We start from the raw sequence: 13,723 nt of genomic DNA on the forward strand, positions 1-13,723 counted from the left end.
TTTACATGACGTCACTCTAAGCGTAACACACGCTTAGAGCGACGCATGGGGGAGGTAACAGCCAGAAAAGGCGGAGCTTCCGAGAGAAGCTGTGGCTTTTTCAGCGGGGGAGAGCAATCAGTGATCGGGCACCATAGCCCGATTCACTGATTGCCTGGCTAACGAACCGCGGGCCGGGAGCGTGCGTGCACGCGCGCGATCGGCCGCAGGAGCGCGCGGTAGCGCGCATGGTTCCTGGACGTACTTTCTACGTCCAGGAACCAAAATAGGTTAAAATGAAGTACCCCATTTGCCGCCATATAAGACACACTTTTGTTCCTCAAAAAATGGGGACAAAAAGTCCCTGTGTCTTATACGGTGAATGCAGGGAATCCCCGAATTATGATTGCCCATCTATATAAACCGCTGACTTGCCACCACGCTGGGGATTCCCTGCATAGTCCCCCTTCTGTCCCCTGTGTCCCTGCTCTGTCCCTGCTTCCTCCTCTAAGTCTCTGCTCCCTCCCCTGTGTCTACGCTCCCCCGTGTATGTAGACGAGTGTAGCCACATGTCTTACCTAATCCATGCTGCCCGCAGAGAACGCCGACCTCTTCTCTTCAGCAATTTCTCCCCCTAGTGACCGGCTTGTGATGATCATGTCATAATGATGCGCCAGCACAAGTCGGTCACTAGGGGGAGAAGTGTGAAAGTGAAGAGGACAGTGATCTCCGCGGGCGGCATGAATTAGGTAAGACATGCTGCTACACTCATCTACATACATGGGGGAGCGGGAGATCCGGTGGAGGGAGCGGAGGCACGTGGACACGCAGGGGACACCTGGGGACAGAAGGAGACACCTGGGGACACAAAAGGAGATCCGGGGGAGGGAGCGGAGGCACGTGGACACGCAGGGGACACCTGGGGACAGAAGGAGACACCTGGGGACACAAAAGGACACCAATTGGAGGAAAACATTATAAGACGCTCCTGGAATATGAATGCACCAGGTTTAGTATATATATATATATATATATATATATATATATATATATATATACACATATATATATATATATATATATATATATATATATATATATATATATATATATATATATACTTTTTTCCTGGTTTCTGCCCTCTAAACCTAGGTGCGTCTTACATTCCGGAGTGTCTTACACAGTGGAAAATATAGTAGGTTCCCTTCAAGCATCTGGTCGCAGTCATTGATAATTGTTCTCCCTGTATGTGAATGTTAAGTGGTGCAAATGTTAAGAGATATACCGTATTTGTATATTAATATTACTCAGTTTGAGAAATATGGATCTGTAAAGAAGTTGTCAATAGGTTATCTCTCTCACCTATTAACTGTAGATTCTCGGGTTAAATTCCATCTGCATTAAGTTTATATGCTCTTCCATTTACACTGGTTTTCCTTGGTTACTCCATTTTTCTCTCACCCTCTGAAAAGATACTGTTAAGTTAGTTAACTTTCCTATACATATTGGCTATAGACTGGGGTAGGGACATTTGGTGGTTAGCTCCTCTGAGGAACAGTTAATAACTTGAATTGTTTAATATAAGTATTGTGGAAAATGTGTTAGAACTATACAATTCATAGTAATAGCACCACTAGAAGAGGCAAGATATACCTTAGCTGTAGTTTAGTCCCTTTGGTCTTTTCCGCAGTCCTATGTGAATATGGCAGCAGTATGTCCTCTTCACCACACACAACTTGCACCCTTGGAGGGAAGCACTGGGAACTTCTTGTAACCTCATGTCCATGCTGCATAACATCACAGGCAATCACTTCTCACTTAGCAATATGAACAAAACTTTACAGGCCCATATTCGTAATTAAGTTATAAAAACATGCGTGGGTTTGTTAAATTTTTATAGAGTGAGTCAGAACCTGGATTACCGAAAACAAATAAAATCTGCTTTTCTAATTGCAGTTTAAGCCAAATTAATCAGCACACTCTTTACCATGATGCTTCATTTGTCTAATATATCATCAGGACAGTATTAGGTGCTTACAGAGATCATCAGGTCAGTGCTCAATCTAAAACAATTATATAACTGTATACCATACCCCAGCGACCCTTGGCTGACCCTGTTTGGGGGGAAAAACGGTTGGCCAATTTGGATTATTTTCCCCTGAGATAAGCTCATGTCAAGGATGACAGTTGTGGTTTCCTGCCCTCTTCTTCCATAGAACATGTAGTCATGTCCGCTTTAGAAGCATAATGAAGAGGCAGCCCTTCAGTTACCGGTCATGTCCTCTCTGGCAGGAAGAAGCTGCAGGACCTGATTATTGGGATCAAGGCTGGAGCAAGGCTAACTTTCTTGTGGCTTTTCTTCCATGTGCAGCAGCCGCGTACGAGAGGAATCGGCGCAGGAGACTTGGGCGCAGGATACAGCCGGTATATGGCTGATCCTGCTGCTGCACAAGTCCCGGCCGTATTAAATACTATTCCCCCTTCAGGCCGCCATGGATGGTGGGGAATGAAATAATTTGGCTTCCAGCAATTTCTGGAGGCCAAATTATAGTGTTTTATAAGTAACTTCAGCTCCGGCTTCTGACAGTGCTGAAGTTACTCACTGCTGCGCCCAAGTCTCCTGCGCTGGAATGAAAGTGTTCGCAGCAGCCACCTTCTTCCATGTCTAACATACATGCACACCAGCCCTCACTTTCATGTTCAGCTGTTTGGCCAGCAGCTCTCCTTTTCCATGTTTTTTTTCCAATTTGTAGCCTGCTTTTCCATCTGAAACCTTCTCTTCAATATGCATCAACCCCTCTTCCATCTCCAGCTGCCCCATTGGACAGCAGCTGCCCAAGACCCAGGCCTTTGTGGCCTTTCGGGATATCTGACTCTGACTGGGACCAAATAAGAAAATAAATCATAAATGTTTTTGCCTTGGTTGAATGAGCTCCAGATAGCCCACAAGTGGTTTTAATATTTAGAATGAGGAGCATTTAAAGTTCTATTTTCTTAAATTAATGTTTTGAAAATAGTCTCTAGAATGCTTATTGCAATAATAGACCAGACTATATTATGTTGGGACAGTGTCTCTCCCCTTACTGTGCTAGAGAAGAATGAATGAACTGAAATGCTTATGATTTATACGTAGGTGTGGTCGAAGTGCCTTCAAATGAGGCTCTGATAATTAATGCACTGTAGCGATTTTGCCACTTTTTTGAGATACTACCTTGTCACTGACATTGTTTTAGAAATAAATTACTTATCTAGCCCATATCCTATACTCACGGTTTGTTGCAAAGCTGATAAGATCTGCTTATGATAATACAAGAAATTCACAACAAGTGGAAATTAGGAGGCACTTCAGAAGCAGTGGGAAGTATTTTAGAAACACATTTTTGTAACAGGAATATACACACACTGCAGCTAGTTTACTATCAGTAAAGGCAAAAACCCTGGATAGCTGATGCATTAGATCAGTGTTTCTCAAACCTGTCCTTGTGACTCCCCAGTAGTGCATGTTTTGCAGGCAACCTCACCTATGCAAAGGTGGGGTAATTAGTGTCTCAGCTAGGTGGATTCCATGTAGCTGTGACACTAATTAACCAAACTGTGCCTAGATGAGGTTGCCTGCAAAACATTCACCATTGGTGAGTCACGAGGACAGGTTTGAGAAACACTGCATTAGATATTTAGATTGTATTGGTGGCACAAAAGAAATAGTGGTGGGAGTTTAAAAAGGTTTCTGGAGATAGAAGTTTATCGGCCATTTTCTTGTCTCAGATTAGTGGAAGCGTGACAACAGGATAAGTATTCTGATTAAAATGATGATTTTCCTTTTAGCTTACTACATTGTTCCTGTAGTGCTTTAGGTACTATAAGAACTGCAATTCTGTAGTGTGACATAGCAGTACGGTACTCTCTTATCTTGGCAGCCTTTGCTCTCATAAGGATCGGAGTGGCTAAAATGGTAATGCAAGAAAATCTTTGAAGGACCAAAGTTTTACCATGTCACAAAGACTGTTTCGAATTACTGTATGTTTGAAAATGTGTAACCTTCAATCTAGGTGATAAGTTTGACAGACCAGTAGGATTAAAGTAATTGCTAGCGATTGTACAAACACTGCATTCCAGGCTTTCACTTACGATATCCTCCAAATCCTGGTAATAAACTAAAGTTACCACATATAAATTGCAAATGATTCCCGCACGTGCCAGTGCGTTTTGTCCTCACGTTAGATACGTGTGGTGAGAACATTTTCTTTTGTATAAACATGATACTTAAGCACTTGCTGACTCCTTGCAAATATTCTGCTAAGCATCCTCCCACCAGCTTTATTTATACTGCTTAAGATAATACGGTGTTGCCTCAATGTCAGATTAACAGAGTCTTTTCGTTTTTAATCTTAAAACAACAGTAAAGGGCGGATAAGGAAGGGTTTGGTGGGACTGGTTGTTATTACTGAAGTAGATAATGAACTTGTACTATAAACGTATTTTATTGGAGAACAGTGTTATCGGGAAAAACAGGCAGTTTAGAACAATCTCTTCTGTAGGCATTGATTATGAGGAAATGTTTTACTTTAACTGAGGTGTAGATAACCTGTCACTCTACAGCACCTGTCCTAACTACACTTCCCAGAATGCTTTTCACATATCTATAGCTGAGGTGCAATAAATCAATGGCATAGCAAGCCAAGAGAGATTGCCACTGTGCCACTAGTCCACGACAATTCATTAGCCACATAGTTGTTTCAGGTCACTGACTTGCAAAACAGAAATTTACATCATTAAAACAGAAGGTATTTGCAATTATTCAGATTGGAGTGAGCATATGAAGTGTCCCACAATGCATCACTGCAGAATATGCAAACCCTCACCTTTGTTGTCCCTAATAGCTAAACACACCTCCAGAACTGCTGGAATGCAATAATGTGTTAGCTTGTTATATTACAGAGCCATAATAATCCAACATGCATACTGACTGTTTTGGATTGGGCACTCCATTCTTCCTGCAGGATAAAACCAGATAGCAGTGCAGGGCTGGGCACTCCATTCCTCCAGCGGGAGTATACCAGAGAGCAGTGTAAAGCCTGGCACACACATCCAATTTTGATTTACCGATCATTGGCCAGTTTTATCACCTCCATGAAGTATGAGACTGAGCTTTTCTATACAATTTGTTCATAGTATTCAAAATATGTTGGCTCACATGCTACATGGAGGTGGTATAAGTGGCCAATGATTGGCCAATGTTACCACTTCCGTGTAATATGAGAGCTTACCTACACAATCTGTTCATAATATTCAAAACCTGTCCGCAGTCATTAGCCAATCAAAATTGGATGCGTGTTCCAGTCATCAGGCTGGGAGCTCCATTCATTAAACATGTACAGGTAAGCCACAGTCATACAGACACACAAACAATCAAGCCTTTATTGCCAAATAGTAATATACTGTATCTTATCAGTTAAGTTCTGGATTGAGAGAACTGAAGCATGCCAAGAACACATGATTACTCCAGCAGTGAAGTGAGTTTTATGCTGGGTACACACAGTACGATTTTCCGTGCAATAGATGGATCGGATAGATAAAATCCGTCATGTCCGATATTGTTCCCGATCGTTTCCGTGCTCGATTTCTCATAGCAGTGAATGGAAAAAGATGAGAAAAACTAATGAAGATAAGAGAATCGAGCGCAGAATCGAGTGCGGAATCATACCAAAAAAACGGTTGGGTCGCAAAATCGCACGAAAAAACGTAACGTGTGTACCCAGCATTAGGGATTAGAATTAGGGGTTCAGTTCAGGTTTCCAGTACACAGCACTGTGGTAGATCTAGCATAGTAGCATGGAAGCCACCGTACACATCCAGACTGGTTCGGCTACATTACACAAGTGTAACTAGTAAGAGAAGTGTGATGTGTATGAGCCCATTGCAGCCAATCAGAAATCATATTTCTGCAATCTGAGTAAACTGCAATATAATTGGTTGCTGTGGAATACTGTATTTTGCACATCATTTTTGCTCTTGGCACTATTCTGCTGAATAATCCCAGAAATATGTCTTGGCATACATCGCCTGTAATATGTAATGTAAATTGTCACCACTTCTGACTTTTGAAACAAAATCTAGATTTACTTAAAGTTTCTTCCAGATTTAATAAAACACAGCGTTATCCCTGCCATCTGCATACTGTAAGGGGACTTGTGGAAAATAAGACCCAGTGCAAAGCTGGCAAGCCACATCCGTTTCGACACGTTTTCACTTTTATACCCATTTTGTTGCTGTTCCCTGTTTGAAGTAAAACCAGTTTTTTCCTTCTTCCTTTCTTTTTCCTTTGTGTTTTGTTTTTCCCTCACTAACCCAATTCAGCGCTGGCAGCTAGAGTCATGGAAAATCTTTTCTCTCTTTGCTTCTGGTATTGTTTGTATAGGCCCGGGTTTTTTTTTTCCTTCTTCAGAAACTAAATTAAAGGCATTCCATTTTTCAAATAGATCATTAAAGGAGTATTTTTTAACTTTCACAATTAAATGTTCCAAAATAGCTTTTGTGCTATGGGCTTTGCCAAGACTACAGGACTAGTTTATATATAGAGCGTGCTCAGAGCATGTTTGGCATATTTCTGTGCGATTACTGCTTAGCATAACCTGCTGTATGATTAAATGAGAAGCATACAAGTGGGACACTTGCTCTGTTCAGCCTCACTAACAGACAGCAGATTTCATAGGAGGAAACACTGATTGAATGTTATCTGTGCTCCCCTCCCTCCCTGGAGTAGCTGGCAGGGAATTTGATTTAAAGCAAGTCTAATTACACAGTGGAATTTGTTTAAGATATATGGAAATAGAATGTGAAGCCATATGTCTGAGTTGGGGAAAACATACACATCTACGCTTTAATACTACAGTCAGTGGGCTGCTGCCCTAGTGGAAAGATTGGGATAAATGGAAATGTAATGAGACCAGTACTGCTTCATACAAATGCCTATGGACAGTTCTAATATACAGAGACAATCAGCTGCTGTTTAGGACTGAGCGCTGCATGTAGTATTTTCATGCTAGAATTACTGTATATCTGAATAGCAGCATCATATCATAACCCATGGGCTTGATTTACTAAGACAAATAGCATGCCTTATCTGAGTTAACACGTCTTATCAGAAATAACATGCCTTATCAAAGTTAACACACCTTATCAGAGTAGCACAGCGAGTGCTACAAACTTACGCCTGCTAATTGGCAATGATGAGAGCTCCACTCGTCCTGCCCTGAGCCCCTGCGGGTTCGCTATGCTGCTCTGATAAGGTGTGTTAACTTTGATAAGGCGTGTTAACTCAGATAAGGCGTGATATCTCTGGTAAGGTGTGTTAACTTGGATAAGGCATGCTATTTGTCTTAGTGAATCAAGCCCTAGGTGTATTGCTTAAAGTGGACCTGATTTCAGGACTTCCTCTCTGCTCTAAAAGATAAGCAAAAGCAGACAAACCGTTAGAAAAAAACAAAAAATGTCTTTGTTACAGCTGATACAGATCCTACAATACAGTAAATCTGCAGTGTGTCTTCTTCCTGCTTTCATGTTAGCAGACATAGGGTTAATATCCTGTGTTTCCAAATTAGCTGCTCTGTCGAGGCAGCCAGCTGTCACAGTTAAAGAGATCAAATTACAACTTGTGATTAGTCACAGGTAAGGTGGGAATTAGACAGGCTAAACTCTTGAAATACATAAAGGGTGCATTTCTCTATGTTTTACTTCAGTCCTGTGCAAGAGTTCAGGTCCATTTTAACAGCAGGCATGAAACGTTACAAGAAGAAGCATGGCTATGGCTCACAGGGCACCAAAGCAAAGTTTGTGATAGGGACCTGACTGTAGTCATGCAAGAGCAATGGTAGTTTTCCCTGCAGTGTATAGTGTATACAGTGCATGGACACAGGGATGTATACTTACGCTTCCCAACCCCCAAACCCAGAGATACACAGATGTAGAGCCTGTAAAGGTGCTAGCTGTGATAGAAAGTGTGCCTCTCAAAACTTCCAGCGATGTCACTTCCTGTAGAGAAGTAGCTCTATATTTGTGTGTCTGGTGCTTAGAAATAATGGCAGTGAACAGGGGCCACTATGGGCTGCTATGATTATTGGGACACCGCCATCAGGGCGCAGTGTAGGAGGGGGGCGCACAACTCACTCACCTATCATTCCCCTATTGTGTTTGACGTAGAGAGAAATAAGAAAAGGGGATACATGGCAGTGACTGCAAGCCAGATAACTAGAGATGAAGGTGTTGGGGGGGTTGGGGCCCTGTGGCGCCTCTTAGTCTAATAGCAATCAGTGTGTGACGGCTGGGGTGCGAGAGATGGAGGAGCCCACTTTGGGGTCTCACCCTTGGGTGCTGGAGGACCTTGTCCTGGCTCTGGACACCACTATCTATAAGCATGACTTGGTGTGCTGGGCAAGGATCCTACACCTGTATATAACAATGATGATTATTTGTGGTAGATAGAAAATGACCCCCATATCTGTACATTATAGTAGACTGGTCAATTTCCATATGTCTATATGTGTACCATTCTTTCTCTAAAGCTTACCCCACTCAGAGAAATATTGAATACTTGTTTTCAAATGATTCCATAAGATGCATTTTTTATGATTTAGAATAAAAGTATAGGATTTTTTACACCTGCTGATCTTCATGTGAAGATTTGTGGGGTTTTTTTTTGTTTTTTTTAATATATATATATACCGTATATCTGTCTTGGAGATCTAAGAGAGTGCAATTTACATGTCCATATGACACATTATACAGTTACATAAAGACAAAATTGACCTCCTTTTTTTGTGTAGTGATTTTAACCAAACAATGAAAATTGATAGGTGCATCCACTCTGCGAACATATGATGGTACATATACATAGCCCACAAATATATTATGATCTTAGGGTTCCATGTCATAACACCAGATTGGGTGTTCTAGGCCCGTCCAGGTTCTTTTACCCAAAAACCCACATCTGTAGGATGAAGACATTCGTCAATATTGCAAACATTATATTAGAGATCAACAGTTTCTACATAAACCTTTTCTAACTATATACTTTCTCGGTGTCTTCTCCAACACTTACCCCCAAAACGAACCTCCCATGTCTCCCAAACTAGACTTTGCGTAGCAGGCCAGCCCAACAACGTCCCTTAAACTGCAAGCTTTCCCAGACAGCCACCAATCTTTTGGGTCAAGTACCATGTAATATGTGAAGATGTGTTTTATAGTCACACTATTGCATCAGAACACATATTCAAATCAGATGTGCAATGCTGGTAACAACAAATTGATCTAATTTACAGTAATGGCATGAATGCCTTCCATGTCAAGATTCATTCTCTAAGTAAAATTGGTTCCAAAGAGCACTTCATTTTAGTTGTTTCCAAATGTTGTCTTCCAATACCTTCCAGCTTATGAAATCAGAACTTTACAGGGTGCAAAAGAGGCTTAGCGACTCAAATAGTTTCCCAGTCTGGCAGTTTGCTGGTTAATGTTCCATACCTGCATTCTATACATTGTCTACATAAATCCTACAGTTTCTAATAAAAAGTTCCCAGCAGGTTGAGCTTGAGGTCTTGGAATGTATTAGTTCCCAGACATAATAGCGGAGAGGACATTTCAAGCAGCACATGCAAAGAAGCAGTGACTGTTGTGACTTGTAATCCTCTAATTCTGTTGGATAATTGAATTTTATGATGGAATTCAAGTAGGAGCGCCAGAAACAGAGACCATATGTGGCCTGCGGCTTCAAAGCAGGTAGAAAAATGGCAACACTGAAGAAGTCCAGTGCTATGTGTTTATGATATCTTTCAGCATTCCTGCTCATCACAGCTCTTCTAGTTTCAGCTCAACACATTTTTTTAGCTTTACCCTGAATCAAATATAACCAGATAGTTTCAGAACTTCTGGTCCATTGCACATGGTGTTGATTTACACCCTCTGCAGATCTAACTGTATTCCTGCAGGTTGTGCAGTTGTGTAGTAATGGAGTTCAATGGTGTTTAAAATGCAACTTTGATGGGTTACAGTAAGTAAGCACTATATTATTAAACTAATATCATTTAACAATGACAAAACTGTACTAAGAGTAAACTGTTAGTTATAACGATATCATGTTGACCCTGCGTTCTCAACTTGTGATATGCGTACCCCTGGGGTACTTGGGTTGGTTTTACTACTTGGACTTGTCATAGTCAATCTATCACAGTTCAATTGGGGATTTGAAAATGATTATATAAAAAAAAGCCTGAATAAGTCTTTTTAGTTAATTAAAAGCATATAAGTGTGTCAAGGAGTACTTGAGTTGATATCATCCAAACCAGGGGGTACCCAGCATGCACCTCCTTTCATACAAGGGTACTTGCTGTAATAATGTTGTGAAACACTGATGTGGAATATATACAACATACTGGGAAAGAAAAGTAAAGATTGTAGGAAGGAAGGAACTAAAGGTGGCCATACATGGTACAATTTTTACTTTTTTTTCAATTAATTTAGTTCGATTATTCCGTTAGATCGAATACAAAGATTTTTCCAGCATGTCCGATCTGATTTTTCTCGAAAAAAAGGGATAATTGTTTGAATTTCTTGATCGAAAAAAAAAAATATTTTCAACTTTCATTCAATTCGATCATTTAGATCGAATAAATGGGATAATTGAACGTTTTTATTGTACCATGTATGGCCACCAGAAGGAAGGGAGAGGGGGACAGAAGGGAAGGAGGAAGAAACACAGGGAGGAAAGAAGGGATAGAGGATGGAAGGAAGGAATAAAAGAAGGAAGAAACAGTGGCTGATTCAGGGATTAGATGGTAGTGAGATTCTGTATTACACTGCCATTCTCTGTCTAGTGATCGCTGTACAGGTACACACATCCTACACAGTCCACTATACCTTCTCTTTCCTATAAGTGGGAAAGGGAAGAAGCAAGAGTGACAAGTAGTGATTAACTGAGAAAATGCAACATGGCTTCCCTTCAGCAGGATCATCTTTTCAGGTCATGCAATGCCTATGCAGACACACAATCATTGTCCAGTACAACAATTATTATTATTATTTAGTATTTATATAGCGCTAACATCTTCCGCAGCACTTCACAGAGTACATAGTCTTTTCTCTGTTCCTCAGAGCTCACAGTCTAATCCCCACCATAGTCATATGTTCATTGTAGTCTAGGGCCTTAACTTATCTGTATGTTTTTGGGATGTGCCGGAGGAAACCCACACAGACACAGGGAGAACATACAAACTCTGTGCAGATAGTGACCTGGATTAGTGCTGGTACTCGAACCGGGGACCCAGCGCTGCAAGGCTAACGTGCTATCCACTACGGCACCGTGCTGTCCATATCAACTATTCCGGGTGATGTAACTTCAGTAAAATCCTTCATGTTTTTCCTCTAGAGTAACTTAAATTCTATTGTCCTCTGCACAGTTAGAAAACACCTACGCACGCTCTGTAGCTACATTTTAACCAAGTAATCTGTTTTACAAGAGTGGAATACATCAGAGTATCCAATAATAACTCACAAAATGCAAAGAAAACACTCCATGCAGACAAGTTTCCATGCTGTAAGATACCTGACCATTTATTACATTTTCTTCTGAGGAAAGTAATAAACCAGGTTGACCTGTTTTTAAATGAAGAAATGTCCTATATTGTACAATGAGAAATGTGACTGGAATCCACTGAAACACATGCCGAGTTAAGGAATTAACATTAGATCTTGTGTTATTGGATCTGTAAGGGGAGTCTGTCAGTTAAAATGGAAGTACGTTTTTGCCAAGTTTGAGGTGAAAATCTTTTGTCTCAGCAAATTCACTCAATGCTTCTGCTAATGAAAATTCCTGTTGGTTTGTAGGGACAGCGAAGTATCTGCATATTGGAGAAGAGATGGATGGAGTGGATATGAGAGCAGAAGTTGGACTTCTCAGCAGGAATATTGTCATCCTGGGAGAAATGGAGAAAACTTGCTACAACAATACTGTGTGTGCATACTACAACTTTGATACCTTTGGAGGCCACCTCAAGGTTTGTTAAGTCGAATTTCAGAAATAACTTTTGCTATATTGTACAGAATACTTCAAACCATGTACACCATGCAATGATGAGCTTAATGGTTCAGCAAAGCAACACTTGCAAGAGATACTGGAGAAGACTGGGATGTCTGTTATTTTAACCAAAAGCATGACCGGGCAGGGCCCATAGAGGTCGGACCTACCATTTACCTGAAATAAAAGCCGTGACACCCAGTTGGAGTTTAAAGGCCACAGCTTTAATACAGATTTAAGATAATACAATCTAGAAAAACAATTAAATCAATCATGCATTAAGCAATAATAATAAGAATAACTTGCGTAAACCGCGCTCTGACAGGTCCCGTGACAATGCCTTTCCTCTTTGTGAATGTCACAGTACCAACCACCGGCTTGCGCTAAACCCTTGTGCCACTGACCCGCGCCAGTGACACCCATTAAACTTTGCGCCACTGAACCTTGCCAGTGACGCCCATGGTGCCATTAACCAGTCGATGACCCACCCTAGAGCCACCTAGTTTAATGACCCAGAAACCATTGTGCCTCCATGGCACCCATATATCATAACCAGCACTATGCACTCTTAGCATAAATGCCTTACTCCGTTCGCCAAGCGCGGTGTGTACTTCTGGTTTCGATGTCGTCCAGGCCGGCATTGTCACGGACCCGCCACGGCATTCGGGCTTGCCGCTTCAAGGACGAATGCCCGCCCTCAAACAGAGCGCGGCTTCTAGGGCTTCTCCTAACCCAGACAGAAAAATCTCATTACCCAGAACGCTCAGGTGAACCCCATCGTTTTGAAAATGCCCCTCCTGACTCTCTAGCAATCTGTGACGGACGGCTATGCCCCCCTTTTGTGCTATACATTTCAAAATAGCTCTATTGATTCTTAGCCTGGAACGGTTTAAGATTCTTTCCGGGGGAGGTGGGCGCCAGTTAGATCTCGGGATCATTACGGACCATATAATGGTTGCCCGCGGGAGCTCCTGACTAACTTGTCTAAAAAGTTCTTTTGTATCCAGCATCAGGAGATGCATTGGCTTCGTCCCTACTTTGTTTCCCCCTATGTGTCTTATGACTATATCTGGCTACTCCCTAACCCTGGCTAGATATGTCAGATTTTTGGCCTAGCCCTTCCACCTTTGCCCCTGGGAACCAAAACCAGTGTACCTCCAAGTCCTCTCTTACCTGCCCCGGCCACTGACCCCATCCCATGATCCGAGACGGGGACAAAGCCACGGGCGTGTGTTACTTACCTAGAAGGTAAAGAGACTATATCTACCCCAAACGAGCATGTATTAACGCTACCACTACGTTTTTATTTTTTTTATTTATTTATTTTTATATATATGTATATACATATGCACACATACCTGCAGCTAGTGCTCTGCCAGGTGTTTGGGGCTGTTGTCGCCCTGCGCTTTCGGCTAAATGGCATTATTCCCTTCTTCGTACACCTTTACTTGCGGCTACTGTTCCGCCAAGCATGGGAGTAGGACTGTCCAATGGGCATCGGAGTCTCCCTCCCAACGCCCTTTCCTGTGGCTAGTGGTCCACCAGGTTCGGCTGCGTATAGAACGTCGACAAACTTGCGATGTGCCTCGGCCCTAGCCCTCCACTTGCAGCTAGTGCTCTGCCAGGTGTGGGCTGACATAGTGCGGCAACCGAATTTGTGACGCGACGCGGCCCCAACCC

At 42.0% G+C, this 13,723-nt stretch overlaps 1 protein-coding gene across 3 annotated transcripts in view; it reads left to right on the forward strand.

Moving 5' to 3' along the window:
• The window catches only part of CEMIP (cell migration inducing hyaluronidase 1), a 230,134-nt gene that overhangs the window by 172,404 nt on the left and 44,007 nt on the right, over positions 1 to 13,723 (forward strand). For all 3 annotated transcript variants that reach the window (XM_068275228.1, XM_068275229.1, XM_068275230.1), the window contains exon 12: positions 11,854 to 12,023. In XM_068275228.1, the coding sequence (XP_068131329.1) occupies positions 11,854 to 12,023 (170 nt within the window). The remainder of the gene's footprint in view (positions 1 to 11,853; positions 12,024 to 13,723) is intronic.

This window comes from Hyperolius riggenbachi, chromosome 3 (assembly GCF_040937935.1).
Source record: "Hyperolius riggenbachi isolate aHypRig1 chromosome 3, aHypRig1.pri, whole genome shotgun sequence".
NCBI classification, from domain to species: Eukaryota; Metazoa; Chordata; class Amphibia; order Anura; family Hyperoliidae; genus Hyperolius; species Hyperolius riggenbachi.